We start from the raw sequence: 16991 nt of genomic DNA on the forward strand, positions 1-16991 counted from the left end.
GCGCATGCGCAGTATGTGAGACTGGGGAATTCATGTGGAGGTCAGTGTGGAAGCAGGTGAGAATGGAGGGGTCCAGTCTGGGCGTCTCTGCAACCTTCCTCTGCACTCCTCTTCGCAATTTGTGCAGGCAGGTTGCGTGCGTTTGTCCGCCTCGTGTGGGAGGGGAAAGGGGGTGAGCCCGGGACGAGCCAGGGGTGGCGTAAAGTAAGGGAGGTGTGTATGGGGGCAGGGTGAGGAATAATGCAGAAGCTATTAGAAGTGGAAAGGCCGAGGGGTCAGGACTGGGCGTCCTGGCCTCGAGAAAGGAATTTTTAAGTGCATGGGGGGAGGTCAAGGTAGTCTCAGGAGTTGAAACTGACGTGGACGATGATGGGCGGGGCATTAAAAAGTTAAGTGCTGTAGTAGATTCTAGTTGGGTCAGCCGTGCTCCCGGCACCCCCTCTCAGCCCCACCCTCCCCTTCTTCCAGGGCTCTGCCGCGCCGTGCAGCTGTTTAGAGCCTTTCTGCCCAATTGGTTCTTCTGATATCTTGATCCCAGGAGGTCATCCAGCTCCTGCTTCCATAATAACAGGGCATTCTTAATACCTGATGTTGAGAAGCAGTATGATGAGGAGTTAAGCTGTGCCTTCTAGAATTAGACCTGTAGGTTCTAATCCTGGTTCTGCCACTTAATAGCTGTGTGATCTTGGGCTCCTCATGTAACTTCTCTGTGTGCCTCAGTTTCTTCATCTGTAATAGTCTACTTCATAGGGGTTGGTGTGAGGATTAAGTAAATTGCTGGTAGGAGACTGCCTGGTATGAAGATTAGCTATTATTATTTTTGCTGTTGGAATCCGTGTAGCACATTCTTTGAGTTATTTTTCCAAACCAAAATTCCAAAGAACCAACCACACAGCCTCTCTCTTGGGGCCTGCTTGTCCAGGAAATGGGAGGGTGGTTTCCTGTGGTGCTGAGTTCTTCTTGGGTATCAAGCCCATATCTCATTCCCATTATTGAACCAAGTGCCCAGACCCCTTTTCTTAAGTGGTAGAAAAAGAAGGAAGAAATGGGAAAACAAAAAAGCAAAGGAATTGATACTACCCTTTTCTAAGCTATGGAGTGTCATTTATTAGGTGTCCTTCAGTGGATGGTTTAGAGCTCCACAGTGGGGAATAAATAGCCAGCTTGAGAAGTGAATATGGTGCCTCAGACAGGGCTTTCTCTGAGGATTTTGGGATCAAGTTGCTTTGTTTTGTTTTTACCCCCTCAGGTGTGAGTGGGTCCAGCAGAAGGAGACATGGCTGCCAAAGTGTTTGAGTCCATCGGCAAGTTCGGCCTGGCCTTAGCTGTGGCGGGAGGCGTGGTGAACTCTGCCTTGTACAATGGTAAGACACTGAGGGGCGGTGGGTCATTGCCTTTTGCCGGAAGACGTCTGTTGGTCTCCACAGCCTATGTGACACTCCTGATGGCAGCCGCTGTCTGTGAATGTGTTTGTGACCAAGAGGGCTCACCTGCTGCCATCCCACACTGTATGGTTGTACTGTCATCAGAACCTCTGTCCTTGTAGCTGTAGGTTCTCTCAGAGGCTTTATTCACAAGGAGCCTCCCAGCCCAGTTGCCATTGGATGTTTCCAGCTGCTCTTGTTAATTTGAAGTGATGCCACGCCACTCAAGTGTTGCAGCAGAGTGTCGCGATTGCACAGCCTGGCCGAAAGGGAGCTCTCCTTTGTTCCCTTCTGCCTGTGTGTGGACTAACTCAGCAAGGGCTTTAGACCTTTGGTGACCTTGTCCTCGGCAGGAGCTTCTGCTCTGCTGCAGTTGGGTCGTTCCAGAGAAGTATCTTTGAGATGCGTTGCCCAGCTTTTAACAATGTGGCAGGGGTTTACGCAGGCTTTTCTTCCACTTTCCTGTGTGACCTTAGGCGAGTTACTTCCCGCTCCCTAGGGGTCGGCTTCTTGATTGGTCAAGCAATGCCATTGAACTGGTTCGTCTCTAAGACCCCCTCTAACTCTGATATTCCCTCACTTTCTTTTCGGAAAGCGGATTGACCCACCTCGTGTGTGACTATCTGACAGGAGGAGGATTACTTCCAGAGTGAAGATATTTGGACCAACTGTAAAGTCCCAAAAGGCAGGGGCGGAGACAGTCGATCAGAAAAGCCTTGGCTTATATGGCGCAGTTTTATCCTCTGATCTTTTTGGCTACCCCTGCACAGCTAGACCATAATTGCCATCACTAATTTCTCGCTGAACCAACAAGACAACTCTATAACCCCTTAAAACCTTAAAGAAACCAAGCTATTGGAAGGAAAGAGTAGGACCTTCCATGTTCTGGGATTCCCCTAGCGAGGGTGCTGCTTCTGGGAACACTGGGTTAAATTGGAGCTAGGATGGAATGTGGTCACAGTGAAGACCTTGGTGCGTTTTAGAAAGAAGTTTGGGGGGTGGTTCCTGGAAATGTATTGGTGGGAGTTTGGGGATGAGGTAGTTAATCAGAAAACCAGCAACCAGTTGTTTCGAGGTGAAAGGATGCTGAGGAATAGATCCTATTACCAAAGTCCTTGGGAATACACGTGGGATAGGAAGTGATTGCTTAGTTTTGTAGCTATTTAGAAGCCTCTAGGGACCAGAAGAGTGGGAAGACAGAGGAAGAGAGCGGAGACGTAAATGAACAAGAAACACCAGGGATCTTTCAAAGGCTCAATCCTTTTGGTTCAAGAGTGAGGGGATTTTTCTGACCCGTCATTACCCTTCATTCCTAGTGGATGCTGGGCACAGAGCTGTCATCTTTGACCGGTTCCGTGGCGTGCAAGACATTGTGGTTGGGGAAGGGACTCACTTTCTCATCCCTTGGGTACAGAAACCAATTATCTTCGACTGCCGCTCTCGACCACGTAACGTGCCAGTAATCACTGGTAGCAAAGGTGAGTCTTGCCTGGGGGTCAGGTAAAGTAGAGAGTGTGGAAGGGGTGCTGTGGGTTCCAGAAGAGATTGAATTTCCCATAATAAGACTTCCTAGCATATTTTCCCTGGAGGGTTTTATATGGATTTATAGAAATATATACTCAAGGTACATGCACAGACAACTGCACAAATTTAGAGAAATACACAAAGATATATTTCAAGAGTTACATGGTGATCCACTTTTAAAGAAATGTAAATGTGCCTTTGCTCCCTCAGTTGACCCTTCCCATTGGTTCTGGTTCCCCAGAGTGGCTCTATAAACCCATCTCTCTCTGTTCTGTTTGCCTTCACAGCTGACTTAACCTTTACCTTACTTTCCAAGGCCTCTGTTTCCAGCAGGGCTGACCTCGCATTGTTATCTTACAGGCTGAGGCCCACGTCCCTGAGAGCAGTCTCCTGGTGTCTGACATGCCACTGGATTTCCAGTTGGAGCCTAAAATGAATAGCTCTCACTGTTCTCCCATCCTGCTCTCAGAGGGACACAGGCAGTAAATGGAATAGCAGATGCTGGCTCAGCAGTGACATTTCTGTGCAGCAACATCCAAACCATGGATGTTGGTTTATGATCTTGTTAACCCTCGATGCCTTCAGTGCTATTCCTCAGCAGAGGTTTGCTGACTATAACTGTACCAGGCTCTGTGCTGGGCCAGAGGGTGGGGATAGTTCAAAGGTGTCTACAGCAAGGGCCTTTAGGAGCTCAGTCTAGCTAGGGAGATAGACATGTGAACAAGCAGTTACAGTAGAGTGTGGTGAGTCCTGGAGCCAAGGTTGCAGAGTGTAGGGGAGCAAAAAAGAGAGCAGCCAGCTCCCACAGGTGGCTGGGCAGGCTCCTGCGAGGAACTTACGGGCGAGCTGGGACTTTGGAGTGAGAAGTGTGTCCACAGAGGAGGGGGAAGGGTAAATTGATATTGCATAATCTGCCCTGTAGCTACTGGCCGGCGAGGAAGGAGCCTCCTGTAAAGGGCCTGGCTTGCCTACTACAATGGGAAATCAAAGGTGGGGTGGGGTTCATCAAGAAACATAAAATTTTAACTTAAAAGCCTAGTTCTAAACTCCCCACCTCTTTGGCATTTCTTTCTCTGCTGTTCTGCCTTTCTTCCAAGGATACAATATGTACCTGTCTTTAAGACTGCTGATAGAAGTTCCGGAGATCAGGGACTTGGGTGGTCCATTTCCCCCTGCTCTTGTGCTGGTTCGGGACTGTCTCCTGGGTGCGTGGTCCACATTGTTGGTGACTGCAAGCAGGCTGTGATGGTGCTGTAGCTCCGAGCAGGCCTGAATTATCAGGGGACATTGTCATTCCCTCCCAGGGTCCTTTGAGAAGCAGTCACTGGATGAGTCTGAGAACCGCTTAAGGCTGATGCACAGTTGACAGAGTGTTTTTGCATCTGTTTATTCTTTTAGTTTCCCCAGCATGCCTGGAAGGCAGATGAAATCATCCCCGCTCTTTCAGACAAGGAAATAGCTGAGATTGGCTAAGGCTTAGTGAGGCCACATGATGAGTCAACAGCAGAGGGGGACTGCTGGTCCAGTCCAAGGTGGACTCTTTCCGCTGTCCCCAGGATAACCTCTTGAAGGCAGACCCCTGACATGGGCCACATTCACCAGGCCCTGGAAAGACCTCACCCCAGAATTCTTGACATTGGCCTGTTTTCTTAAAATATTCAGTGTTCCAAACATCCCACAGGCCCTATTGGACATATAGTCTGAATTGCTTATGTATCAGAGGGCATAGGACATACTGAAAAGCTGTCATCACCAGAGGCCTTTAAGAAGTTCCTGACTCTGTAGTGCTCTGCTTGGTTCTCTACCGAGGAAACCATGCATGTGTGCTCCTTGCCCTCTAGGGTCTTATAATCAGCAACTTTACTTATAGATTGTAGGAAATTGGGGGGAGGAGAGGTCATATAAAAGGCCACTTGTTTCCTGCTGGGCTTTTTATTTGTAACTCCACCGTTTGTCCCCCCACCCTAAGATTTACAGAATGTCAACATCACCCTGCGCATCCTTTTCCGGCCAGTGGCTAGCCAGCTTCCCCGCATCTTCACCAGCATCGGAGAGGACTATGACGAGCGCGTGCTGCCGTCCATCACTACAGAGATCCTCAAGTCAGTGGTGGTGAGTGGACAGGGCCTCAGCCTTGAGCCTAGAGCACAGCCCCCACGAGATCGCTAGGTGGCAGGCAGAGCCTGGCAGTGGATGGTTAGGATGTGGCTGGTAGTTTCCTGGTTCCCTTTCTGCTTCCTCATTATCCTAACCAGCTCCTCTGCCCTCCCTTGGTATCAGGCACGCTTTGATGCTGGAGAACTGATCACGCAGAGAGAGCTGGTCTCCAGGCAGGTGAGCGATGACCTTACGGAGCGAGCAGCAACCTTTGGGCTCATCCTGGATGACGTGTCCTTGGTAAGGTCCTTGAGGAGCCCCGGGGGGGAAGTGGCTGTGGTTCTTGTTTCCATGCCTGGCTCCATTTCTGGGTAGACACTATTTGGTCCTGCCTTCCACTTTCCTAGATGTGAGACTTGAAAACATGGAGACTTCTTGATGGTATGAGGCAGTCTCCTTGGGTTTGTTTTCAGGTTAGGGTTCTTTTACCTCCCATCTGCCACGCACATTTTTCTTTTGACTCCTGGCCCTACCCAAATGGTCCCTAACCACTAGATTTTTCACCTTCCCAAAACTGATTGTTTCCCAGAGCTCCTGGGAATTGATGTCTTGTTAACCATTTGACACAGGAAGAAACTGCCTGGTGGGGACTAGAGAACAGCTCAGATAGTCTTTCTCCCTAGCACAGACCTCCCAGCCTGACCCCCGGGCATTGCCTAACACTTAGGTTCTGAAGCTCAGTGAAGGGAGCTCTGGGGACCCCCAGTGAAAAGTGATAGAGTGTAAATGAATGGTTCTGTTCCCCAAAGCCTGGTATGGGGGGCAGGGGACATCTCTGAGGCATAAGCTGTCCCCTTGAGACTGTATAGTCTGTGTATTTATAGGACATTGGATGCCATAACTCAGAGGGAAAGCAATACAGGTGGGATAGCATTTCAGATTGAGGAGGGTGAGGGAAAGGGGTCGTGTTTCTAGATTCTCTGGGAAAAATCATTTGGAGTGGTTTGTTCGGGTAGTGAGGTCGTGTTTCCTGTTCAGTTCTCCTGTGCGTGGCTAGGGGAAGGCACCATTTCACCCTTTGGAGTGATTTGTTCGGGTAGTGAGGTCGTGTTTCCTGTTCAGTTCTCCTGTGCGTGGCTAGGGGAAGGCACCATTTCACCGCCAGCATCTGTGCAGCTGTTTAAACAGTCATCCTCTATGACAACCAGCGCTAACCCAGAGCTAACCCCAGGGGCACTGCTCCACCTTGCCGCCGTTGCCGGCAGTGGAAGGGCTTGTGGGCTCCCTCTACTGGCAAGATGCCATGCTGCAGCCATTTGGCTCCTCTGACAAGAGCCGTTCCTCAGGCTCTCCCACTTACTGTTAACCTAAACACCCTGGCAGTGAGAAAATACCAAGTAAAAACCTAAGGAGAAACTTGGCGTTATGCTAGACTTTAACCACATTCTCCATTCTGGGGAGATGTGGGCTGACCACAGGAAACGATATCTAAGAGGTGTGAGAAGAAAATTAGATTTCATGTGGAAATTTGCTGACCTCAGCTGGCCCTTGTAGAAAGGAATTTTATTCCTTAATTCCACATTTCATTTTTTATTTCTCAGGATTGTATTTTCTTCCCCAGACTTTGAACAAGAATCCCGAAATGGAGTGGGCAAAGTAGAGCAGGTACAGTTTAAAAGTTAGGAGTGTAGGGCCGGCTCCGTGGCTTAGCGGTTAAGTGCGCGCGCTCTGATGCTGGCGGCCCGGGTTCGGATCCCGGGCGCGCCCCGAGGCACCACTTCTCCGACCAACCTGAGGCCGAGTCCCACGTACAGCGACTAGAAGGATGTGAACCTATGACATACAGCTATCTACTGGGGCTTTGGGGGGAAAAAAATGAATAAATAAAATCTTTAAAAAAATAAAAAAATAAAAGTTAGGAGTGTTAAAAATTCTAGAAGACAGTGGGAATAGGGTTTACTCTTCAGGAGAAGTTTCGAGCTACTTATATTAAACAGAAAAAAAAGCAGAGGGTGAGAGGGTGGTGAAGGAAATAAAACAAATAGAATTTGATAGCAAAAACAATACTGTTCTGGGGGCCGGCTCCATGGCTTAGTGGTTAAGTGCGCCTGCTCCGCTACTGGCGGCCCAGGTTCGAATCCCGGGCATGCACCCACACACCGCTTCTCCGGCCATGCTGAGGCCGCATCCCACATACAGCAACTAAGAAGGATGTGCAGCTATGACATAGAACTATCTACTGAGGCTTTGGGGAGAAAAAGAGAAAAAAAGGAGGAGGATTGGCAATAGATGTTAGCTCAGGGCTGATCTCACAAAAAAAATAAAGACAATAAGTAAAGAAAAAAACAATACTCTTCTTCCCATTATTTCTTCCTATTTAATGAAAAGTTGGATAAATAAGTAAATTACTCTAGACTAGGCAATTAGGAGCTCTGAGATCTGTTCCCATTGTTTGCACTGTCATTAGAGACAGTCACTTCAGCCAAGTCTCAGTTCTTTATGTTAGTAGGGAAGGTCTGTGGGTAATCAGAATTTTAAACCCGCTCCCTGAGCAGTAGCTTTACCTGCCTTCTGCTTCTGTTAAACCCTTTACCAGAAGCACTCACACATAGGGAATACCATGATTCGCGTCCCACCTTCTCTCTCCTCCTCCTCCTGTTCTGTGGTGGAGGTGTGTGAGAAAGAAGTGGACTGGTTATTCCATAAGCAGAGAGCGTCACGCTCTTGAATCCCTGAGAACCAGCTGCATCCCCCACTCTCGGGCTCAGTTTTCCATCTGGCCTCCCTGGGGGCTCCAGCAGGCCATCAAAGGACTTGAAAGAGCACTAGTCAGTGGTGGGGGTCCTAGAACCCACAGGTCTCCTCCGCCAGGGAGGTGGTCAGTCCAGTAGACACCTTCAGGTGCCTTTGGGCTGTTTTCTACTTGAGATCGTCACACTGAGGGTGACAGAATGACGTACAGGAGCAGTTTGGGCAGCCAAGGATTCTGGGTATGAACTCAGTTTGGGCAAGGATGTGGAGGTGGAAGGGTGTCCTGGCTTCACAATGCCTCCAGCTGCTGGAGCCATTCCTGGCCTCTTCCTCTCAGCTGCCACGGAGGCCTCGCAGCAACGCTGTCTAAGCAATTACACTGCCTCACCTCGCACTCACTCTCTCCCCTTAGACGCATCTGACCTTCGGGAAGGAGTTCACAGAAGCGGTAGAAGCCAAACAGGTGGCTCAGCAGGAAGCGGAGAGGGCCAGATTTGTGGTGGAAAAGGTGAGCATTCAACCAGACGGCAGGAGCCTCTCTTCCATTTCTCCTGTGCTCAGCCTCCTCGTTTGCTGGGTGGCCTGGAAATTCATCATCTGTCATCTCTTCTTCCGGGATCACTGGAAGGGGGTTGAAGGGACTGCACTCTTGCAATTGGTTCCAGAGTCTTTGGGGACTAGTCAGGGATATGTGAAGTTGTGTTCCTAAATCACTGAAGGGTCATTTTTTTTCCACTTCCCTAAGATCAAAAACACTTTGCTACAAATAAAAATGTTTCTCCTGCAATATTTTCAGCTTCACTGAGAAGCCATTTTTAACTGTGGTTACATAGTGAAAGCTGACAGCAGAAAGGATCAAACGTTGTGCCAGATGTGCTATCGTCACTGGATTTTTTTCAAGTGCTAAATCCATCCAGATGTGTCAGAGTGCGATGGGACACAGTATATCTGCATAGCAGCCTAGTCTTCGGGGCTTAGCGAAGGTGTATTTATTTCTTGCTGTCCCCTTCTCCCCCCAACTCATTGTCTTGGGTTAGTATTCCTGATCCAAGACCCCTTAGACCTTAGAATCAGGGAAAAGAGGGATACATAGGTGACCAATTTAATCTTAAAGAGTATAAACTCCATGTGGGCAGAGACTTTTCTTACCTTTTTCTGCTTTTCTCCAGAGCCTAGAACATACCTAAGACTGTTCCTGAGGATCCTAGGTGCTCAGTGACATTTGTTGAGTGAAGAGTTACAGAACCTGGCAGTTTCAAAATTGTGTGTTAATTTCAGAGGGGCTTGTTACTGTCGTTCCTCCCACACTTCTGAAGGTCATGCATTGCAGATAGATGACGGGTCATCCTCATGATATGGGTAGGGAGCGCCTAGGAGACCTTGTCCTGGGTGCCTGGGTTCCTGGTCGGGAACCAGTTTAGCTCACAGGTGGCTAGGGAGTGTCACACATGCCTGCTGCTCCTCAGCTGTGCTGGTTTTGATGAAAGTCACTTTGACTTGGGACTGGAGGGAAGATGAGCCTGAGGATTGATTCCACCTTTCTTTCTCTCCTGTTTCCCTTGGCCTGAGATCGTCCTGGCTCAGAGTAGGGTGGCCGGTCTAGATTGCTGTTAATACTAGTGAGGACTTTGAAATGACAGATATTTATGCAGCCAACAGAAGTATCTCCCTACAGTGATGAGACATGGGCCTTACCAGACAGAGGAGATTGGGTGGACGGTGCTTGTTGAACCCACCCAGAGGTGGAGGTAAATTCCCAGAGTGCCTTCAGGAACCAACGAAGGTGCCTAACCTGGTCCCTCCAGGCTGTAGCCTGCCATCCTGCCCTGAGGTGTGACCTTGGTCTCTCCACATCCGCTTTTAGGCTGAGCAGCAGAAGAAGGCGGCCATCATCTCTGCTGAGGGCGACTCCAAGGCAGCCGAGCTGATCGCCAACTCGCTCGCCACCGCGGGCGACGGCCTGATCGAGCTGCGCAAGCTGGAAGCGGCCGAGGACATCGCGTACCAGCTCTCGCGCTCTCGGAACATCACCTACCTGCCTTCCGGGCAGTCAGTGCTCCTCCAGCTGCCCCAGTGAGGCCTGCCCTGCCTGCACCTTCTCGGGCCACCTGGGCCACAGCCCCAGTGATTCTTAGCACCACCTTCCTTCTGCCCCCACCCCAGAAATCACTGTGAAATTTCATGATTGGCTTAAAGTGAAGGAAATAAAAGCAAAATCACTTCAGATCTCTAATTATCAGGTAGAGCTCTTTCATTCTTCTCATTTCCATCCACTTTTTTATCCACCTCCTTCCCCAAAATTGCTAAGTGCCTATGCAGACCAGCTTGGCTCCCATCTTCCGGGCCTGCTGGAGCTCCAGCCGAGGTACTGGCAATTGGCAGAAGAAAGGCAGGGCCGTGTGTGTGATGAGCTGGGGAGCACAGTTGTCGGCCGAGTAATCCTCTAGCCTCCAACCCATCATTTACTCAAGACTTGAGGAAGATGGCACACGCAGCTGAGCGAGACTGCAGGCCTCAGTGTTTTCTAGTGCTTCCTGCACAGACCCAGTTGAAGAGAGGTGCTGGGGAGGGTCAGAGAGGAAGTGGTCTGTCTCTTACCATAAGGCTGAATCTCACTAACTGGGGCCAGCGGAAGCAGGTGTGTAGGAACAGGGCATGGAGTGAAGAACTTGCCCCTGTGAAGGTGGGTGGGCCTGATTTGCTGCCCCCCTAGGGTCCCAAAGCTGGGACGGACTTGGATAGAGAGAGCAGGGCTGGACCGCAATGTGAGTCCTGTTGGAGACTTCCTCTCCACCTCCCACCCGGGTGTCTCTCAAATACCCGGCAGAATTCCAGCTTGAAGGATTGCATCCTGCCGGGGCTGGACATGCCTGCCAAAGACGTGTGTGTCCTGCGTTCCTGGCTCCCTCGTTCAGAGACTGCCCTTCTGGAGGGCTCCGTGCCTGTGCTTTGGGGAAACAACCATGGGAAGAAAAATGTGTGTAAACTGCTGTCAATAAATGACACCCAGACCTTCCAGCTCAGTCGTTTGGGTTTTTTTTTGTTTGTGAGAGCCAGGGGATCAGGACAGAGTGTTCTAGCAGTTTGTGTGTGTACATGTTTGTATTGCCAGCTGGGACAATCTCGAGCAAGGCAGAAAATGCTTTAGTTTCAGAAAACACTTTGTGCTGTGTTCCAGATCCATCCCCAGCCTGAAGCAAGTCTCCGTGGTATCAGGTGGTATCAGGTGAGGTTTGTCAAAGATGGACTCTTAGGAGGCGAGGGTGACTAGAGGTTAGTGAACTTTCCTCTGTGGCTTTTCCACCACTCCTAACTGGGAGTTGTAGGCAGGCCTGCTGACTGTCAGCAACACTTTCCCCTAACAAGAGGGAAGCGAGTGACATAAAATACACGTGTGCAATAGCCTTCAATGCACTGCACTTTGATTTTTATATACATTACATGGCTTCGGTTGCCCTGCTATGGGTTTATGTTGCTTATTCTGCTTTGCTTTGATGTGGAAATCACCTGGCGTTTGACCAGGAGTTTACCCATGTTGGATGGTGAGGAGGGAAAGCAGACCTACGATTGAGAAATGGCCTGTGCCAATCACCCACTTCAGATCCTTGTAGGAATAAAACGTGCAGTGAGCGCTCGCATTGACTGCTTTAACCTCTGCTCTCAGTCTAATCCCCGGGCTCACCACCTGGCAAAGGAGAGCAGTCTTAAAGAGGACTCTGCAGGCTGGTCTCTGACGTCGATTCTGCATTGCCTCTCCCAGAGCGTTAGGGCCAGCTGTCAGCTGGGAAAGGTGGGGACGATGCACAAATTTGGGGCGGGACTGTGGACTGAGTTCTCTCATCCCTGCACCCCGCTCCCCTCCCGGGGCCTCTTGGGCAGGGATCTAGTCTCTTTCCATCCTCCCGTGAGCATGCAGACGAGTGTGCGATGGGCTCCTGACCCTCGGCTAAACCTCAGACCTCCCGCGAAAGCCTCAGTCTGATACTCCCGCGAGCCTCCCATCCAGCCCGTCTCCCTACCACCTCCCCCGGGCATCATTTATCTCAGGATACCTCTTCCTCCTCTCATTTTTTTTGCTGTAAGAATAGTGAGGCCTGCGAATGATAAGGTGCCTGGACTCACAAAGCGCATTCCAGACTGGAGCAGAAAGGGCATAATTCCTAAATGGGTTCCAGACCGGCTGCCACTCTGCCACCTTCTTCCTTTCCTGCTGTTTATTGCTGTGGACACCCTTCAGGGGGGCGGGGGCAGGAGGCTCCTCTTCCCCAGGCCCTTTCTAAAAGAGCAGTTGTGTTTCTTGCATTTGGCGGGAGATTGGGTTTCATAGGTGTCTGTAGGGGAGCCTTCAAGCTTCTGGGTTCCTTCTGCCCCGGGTCAGCCCCTCAGCAGCAGGCGAGCCAGGGTCCTGCTGGGTTTGCCTTTAGCCTGCCTGCCATGGGTGGTGCCAGGGACAGCCCCGGGCCTCATTCTGCCTTGACTTCCGCCAAGTAATTCTTTTCACAAATGTTCAAGGGCTGTTAACTGGCTGCTGAACCCCAGAGTCCCCTGATGGCCTCTGGGTTTCTCCAGAAACTGCCACAATGGGCCTTTATCAGCTCGGGATTCTCTGGGCTTTGGATCAGAAGCCGCGTCCTGTCCTGGCCAGGGAAGGCGCAGAGCAGGGAGTGTCTTCCTCTCTCCTTTGGTCAGGCTGAATAGTTCTCTTGTTTGGGCTCCGAGGGGTCGCTTCCTAAGAAAGCAGTGGACCCTGGATGGGAAGGAGAGAGAAAAATCCTCAAAGGGTTGCCATTTTCCTTACTTCTGCTAGTTTTATACCAATGCTGCCAGTGTGGACAGATGAGGGAGGAGGAGTGTTGTGGTCGTCCCCAGGTGCGTTGATTTGAAAGAGAGGGAGAGACAATGGAATATTGGTCAAATCCTGATTAGGCAAATGCTGCTGTCATGGGCCATTCCAGCAATCGGCAGGGGAATGTGCACTTAGGACCTCCCCTTGACCTTTGCTGTCTGCCAATAATTGTGGCACAAGCAGCCCACCCAGATGGAAAATAACCTGGGTGAGAAGGTCGCAGGAGGCTTCTCCTAGGCCTGCCGTTCATCCTGCACACTCCTCCAAACTTCATTTTCCTAAAACAGGTCTCATCCCCTCCCTATTGAAAAACTTTCAGTGGCCGATCCTTGCTTGCTCAATAAAGTACAAATGTCTTGTCCTGGCATCCGGGGCCCTCCGGGGTCTGGCTAGCACTCACTACCTTTCTAGTCCTTCACCTCTCTACCTAGTAGTTCCTATGGGGTGGGGAGTGTCGTTTGAAAATGCAAGTGGAAAGGGGCAGCGGCTACTGGCATGAGGGGAGGGGAAGGGAGTGGCAGGGATGCTATGAGAACTGCTTTCTATGGGGCAGCCCCACACCGTGAAAAATTGCCCCCAAAGTAATGCAATAACACCCTCATTGAGAACACACACCCACCAGAGTTCCGTGCTCTTGTCTGCACACCCCGTCATTTCACTGCACCCGCTTTGCTCAGTGTCACTTCATCCTGGACAGCCCTTCCCCACATTTCACAGGTTCACATGTCCCCTATACTTTGAGTCCCAGCTCAAGTTCTTTCTCTTCCACAAACTTCTGCCGACGGCCCCCTCCCCCTATCCATGTCCTCTTCTTTGCCTGACCTTCTTGTCCACATTCCCATGAGGCATTTAACACTCTCTTCACTGGGGTGTAGTCGTGCATGTGTGTGTGTGTGTGTGCGCACGCCCTACATTTATGGATTCCACATTCCCCCTTCCTCTTTCCCCAACCACCCCCTGATGTTTTCCCCAGGCCAAACCTCCCCGGCTCTTGGTGGGAGTTACTGAATGTTTGTCGAATGACTAGATGAAGGAGTAGAGAATGCACGACAGAGCTTAGAAATGAGGGCTGGAAGTCGAGGCCCTTGAGTTCTCCTCCCACACCATTATGTTAAGTTACCTCAAGCTATTCTGAATCGGGGTTTTTGGGGTCTAGCAGGCCAACGCATCCCCTATGTCCCACCCCGACTGATTCACCGGTCCCATTACTCTCGCTTCATATGGCCTCCGTGTGCAGACACTCCCTCGCTGTCGCCTGCCCACAGCTCACCCTCTCCTGCTTCTGTCTGGGACACCTCTCCTCTCTCTTTCAATCCCTGTCCCTCTCTCTGTCTCAAGCCCAACTTTAAATCCCCCTTCTCCAGGAGTTCGCCTCTGGCTGACCCCTCTCTAGCTTTCCTTGTATATCATGTCTCCCTTTACAGAAAGGGCATTGGCTCTGGAACTCTGGCAACAGGGTAGAGAATTGAACAAAAAAGGAGTGATGAGGCCTGCCCCAGCCAGTAGAGGCTGGGTTGCTTTGGCCAGGCCCAGAAGCATGTAGCTGGAAGACAGAATGAGTGGAAATGTACTGGGCCCACGGAAACAGGTTTAGAGTCAAAAGAGAACACCTTTGCACAGGACTCTGGGTGGGTGGGGGGAGGGTGTCTTTCCAGCACTCTCCAATCAAACTACTTCGCAAGAGAGAGTAAAGTTGAAAGAACAAGGTTACTTTGGGGGAGCTTACTTTGTCCTCCACCCTTGGAGGACAGGACAAGCTACCTGGATTAGCCAGAAAAGCCACGATCGATAAAAGGCTTGGACCATCACAGTTTGGCCGAACGAGCTGCAAACACTTAGGTCAGGGTTGGCAAACTATGGCCTGTGGCCAAGTATAGCTCACCACTTGTTTCTATATAGTTCACAAGCTATATAGAAATGGTTGGAAAAAATCAAAAAAAGAATACTATTTTGTGACACATGAAAGTTATATAAAGTTCAAACTTCAGTGTCCGTAAGTAAAGTTTCATTGCAGCGTAGCTATGCCCATTTGCACTACAACAGCAGAGTTGAACAGTTGCAACAGAGACTGTATGGCCTGCAAAGCCTCAAGTATTTACTCTCTGGTCCTTTACAGGAAAAGTTTGCTGACCCCTGATGTAGGGGATTAGATAGCCTTGGAGAAGAAGGGGAAGAACCCTGGAATTTGGAAGTCTCAGGCACCAACGGGCGCTGAGGGCTTTAAGTCAGATACGTTTGTAATTGTCACCAGAGTTCTTGATTGTGTCCCTGGCTATGGTGATCGGGGAAGCAATGTCACATTGGGGCCCTGGGACACAGGTTTATAGCACTTGCTGTTCTCCATGGCTTGCACATGTTTCTGAATGAGGCAGAAGGTGGGACTAGGGGTAGCAAACAGGAGGGAATTAGGAAGGAAAAACCCAACGGTCCCCTAAAGGTCTGAGGATCTCCAGGTCTGGGATAAAACTGCTTCTTTTCCACCCCTCTGCCCCCCAGGAAGGATTTGCTGCTGGGCTGTCCTTCCAAAACCAGGGGAGGCCACAGCCAAGGAAGGGAGACCAGCACAGCAATGACTCCCAGACACGGCCTCCGGGAGCTTTCGCCTCTGGGCACAGGAGTATCTTGGTTAAGACCATGTCTATCCTGGACAACCAGAGACCCCAAAAGAACCTACAGATGCTCCTTATTGTGGATTGCGCCAAACCTAGTCTTTAGCAAGCATTTAAGAACAGATGAGCTTGCTGTCTCTGGCTAGCAATTGCTTTTTTTCCTTGCCTGCCTTTGCCAGCCTCTCAGCGTGAAATGCCATTTCGCTCTTCTGTGGCCATCACCCTCCCCTCCAGATCCTGCCCCTCACCCCCTTCCATTAGGGCTCCTTTCCCATCTAACTCCACCCCCACTGAATCACAACAGCACAGAACTGAGCGGGAAGCTTTCAGATCCTCAGGAGCAACTCCTTCATCTGAATAAGGAGGGTGAGGAGCCTTGCCCAGTATCCCACAGGATGCAGGTGGCAAAGCTAGGGGTTGGAATCCAAGTCTCCAGACTCTCTGTCTAGTGCTGTTTCCGTCCTATCTCTCAGCTTCCAAATGTTCTATATCTGGGGCTCGTTGTCCTGTAAATCCTTCCTTTGTACTCATGGTGGGTAGGCACATGTGTATTCTTCATTTCTTTCACGAGCACACTTTCATCCCCAGGTAGACTATCGCAGGTGGGAGGCAGAGACGATGTCTTCTCCTCCGCAAGCCCCTTCACGTCAGTCACCGCAGCAGCCCTTCCTGATACCATGAAACCCTGAGCTGGGCTGGACTTCCCAGATTTCTCACTCTAGAAGGTAACTCAGTTCAGTGGAAAGGACATGGGTTCTAGAATTAGAAAGATTTAGGTTTGGATTCTGACTCTGCCACTGAGTAGCTTGGGAGACCTTGGGTAAAGTACTTAAGTACTTCAAGCATCCTTTTATTTCTCTTCTAAAAAGACTAAGGAGGGGCTGGCCTGGTGGCATAGTGGTTAAGTTCGCGCACTCCACTTGGACGGCCCTGGTTCACAGGTTCGGATCCCAGGCGCAGCACTACTTATCAAGCCATGCTGTGGCAGGCGCCCCACATATAAAGTAGAGGGCATGGATGTTAGCCCAGGGCCAATCTTCCTCAGCAAAAAGAGGAGGATTGGCAACAGATGTTAGCTCAGGGCTAATCTTCCTCACCAAAAAACAAAACAAAACAAAAACTAAGGATATGAATATCGCCATGGCAGCATTGTTGAGTAACCGAGATGACAGACGTGAAAATGCTTAGCACAGAGCTCAGCACACAGTCAATGCTCCAAATATTCTGGTTCTCTTCCCTATTTGTGTCCTAGGGGGCTGCCTGCCCATCCCCAGTGTCAGAGACCAGCAGACTTCTTTGGAATCCTGAGATAGCAGTGCACTTTTCTGTGCCCCTGATTCCGTGCTGGCTATTGAGAAGGAGGCATAGGGACCCTCATGGGTCCCACCCTGGTTTGATTCAAACAAGGAGGTGCAGGAGGGGTTGCATTCCAGGCTCCTCCTTCCCAGGAGCCCAGCTGTCTTGGGATAGGTGGCTTGACCTAGCATTCAAGAAGCTGTGTTCAGTCGTATTTGAGGTTGAAGGTAGAGGTTGGCTGGGTAAATTCCAAAGTCTGTTTCGTACAAGAGATTTGTGTGTTAGTCTTTGTTCTACTACTGTTTGCACAAGTCCCTTTGTATCTCTAGGTCCCTCTTTTCCCATCCTTCCAATGAGGGGTAAGTCTAACAGCTGTTTGCTATTAGAGGAGTGTCGGGCAGGGCCTGTGGGGCTGTGAGTCCCTCCCTCTCCTGCTACAGCCGG

At 50.4% G+C, this 16991-nt stretch overlaps 1 protein-coding gene across 2 annotated transcripts; it reads left to right on the forward strand.

The window, feature by feature from the left end:
- Positions 1–17: 17 nt before the first annotated feature.
- Positions 18–10814, forward strand: PHB1 (prohibitin 1). 2 transcript variants are annotated; one of them, XM_058560733.1, is made up of 7 exons: positions 18–56; positions 1250–1364; positions 2741–2902; positions 4918–5060; positions 5229–5345; positions 8209–8304; positions 9661–10814. In XM_058560733.1, exons 2-7 carry the CDS (start codon positions 1277–1279, stop codon positions 9871–9873), a joined length of 819 nt encoding a protein of 272 aa, XP_058416716.1. In that variant the 5' UTR covers positions 18–56; positions 1250–1276; the 3' UTR covers positions 9874–10814. The 2 variants fall into 2 exon arrangements, with proteins under 2 accessions (XP_058416716.1, XP_058416718.1); XM_058560735.1 differs by having other exon boundaries at positions 24–40.
- Positions 10815–16991: the final 6177 nt, after the last annotated feature.

This window comes from Diceros bicornis, chromosome 18 (genome assembly GCF_020826845.1).
Source record: "Diceros bicornis minor isolate mBicDic1 chromosome 18, mDicBic1.mat.cur, whole genome shotgun sequence".
Classification (NCBI taxonomy): Eukaryota; Metazoa; Chordata; class Mammalia; order Perissodactyla; family Rhinocerotidae; genus Diceros; species Diceros bicornis.

What these genes read in the sequence shown, in the direction of transcription:
- PHB1 (XM_058560733.1), top strand. Translation starts at nt 1,277, where the DNA reads ATGGCTGCCAAAGTGTTTGAGTCCATCGGCAAGTTCGGCCTGGCCTTA. An exon ending in AGTAATCACTGGTAGCAAAG is followed by an intron (nt 2,903 to 4,917) that starts GTGAGTCTTGCC and finishes CCCCACCCTAAG; the next exon opens with ATTTACAGAATGTCAACATC. An exon ending in TCCTGGATGACGTGTCCTTG is followed by an intron (nt 5,346 to 8,208) that starts GTAAGGTCCTTG and finishes CTCTCCCCTTAG; the next exon opens with ACGCATCTGACCTTCGGGAA.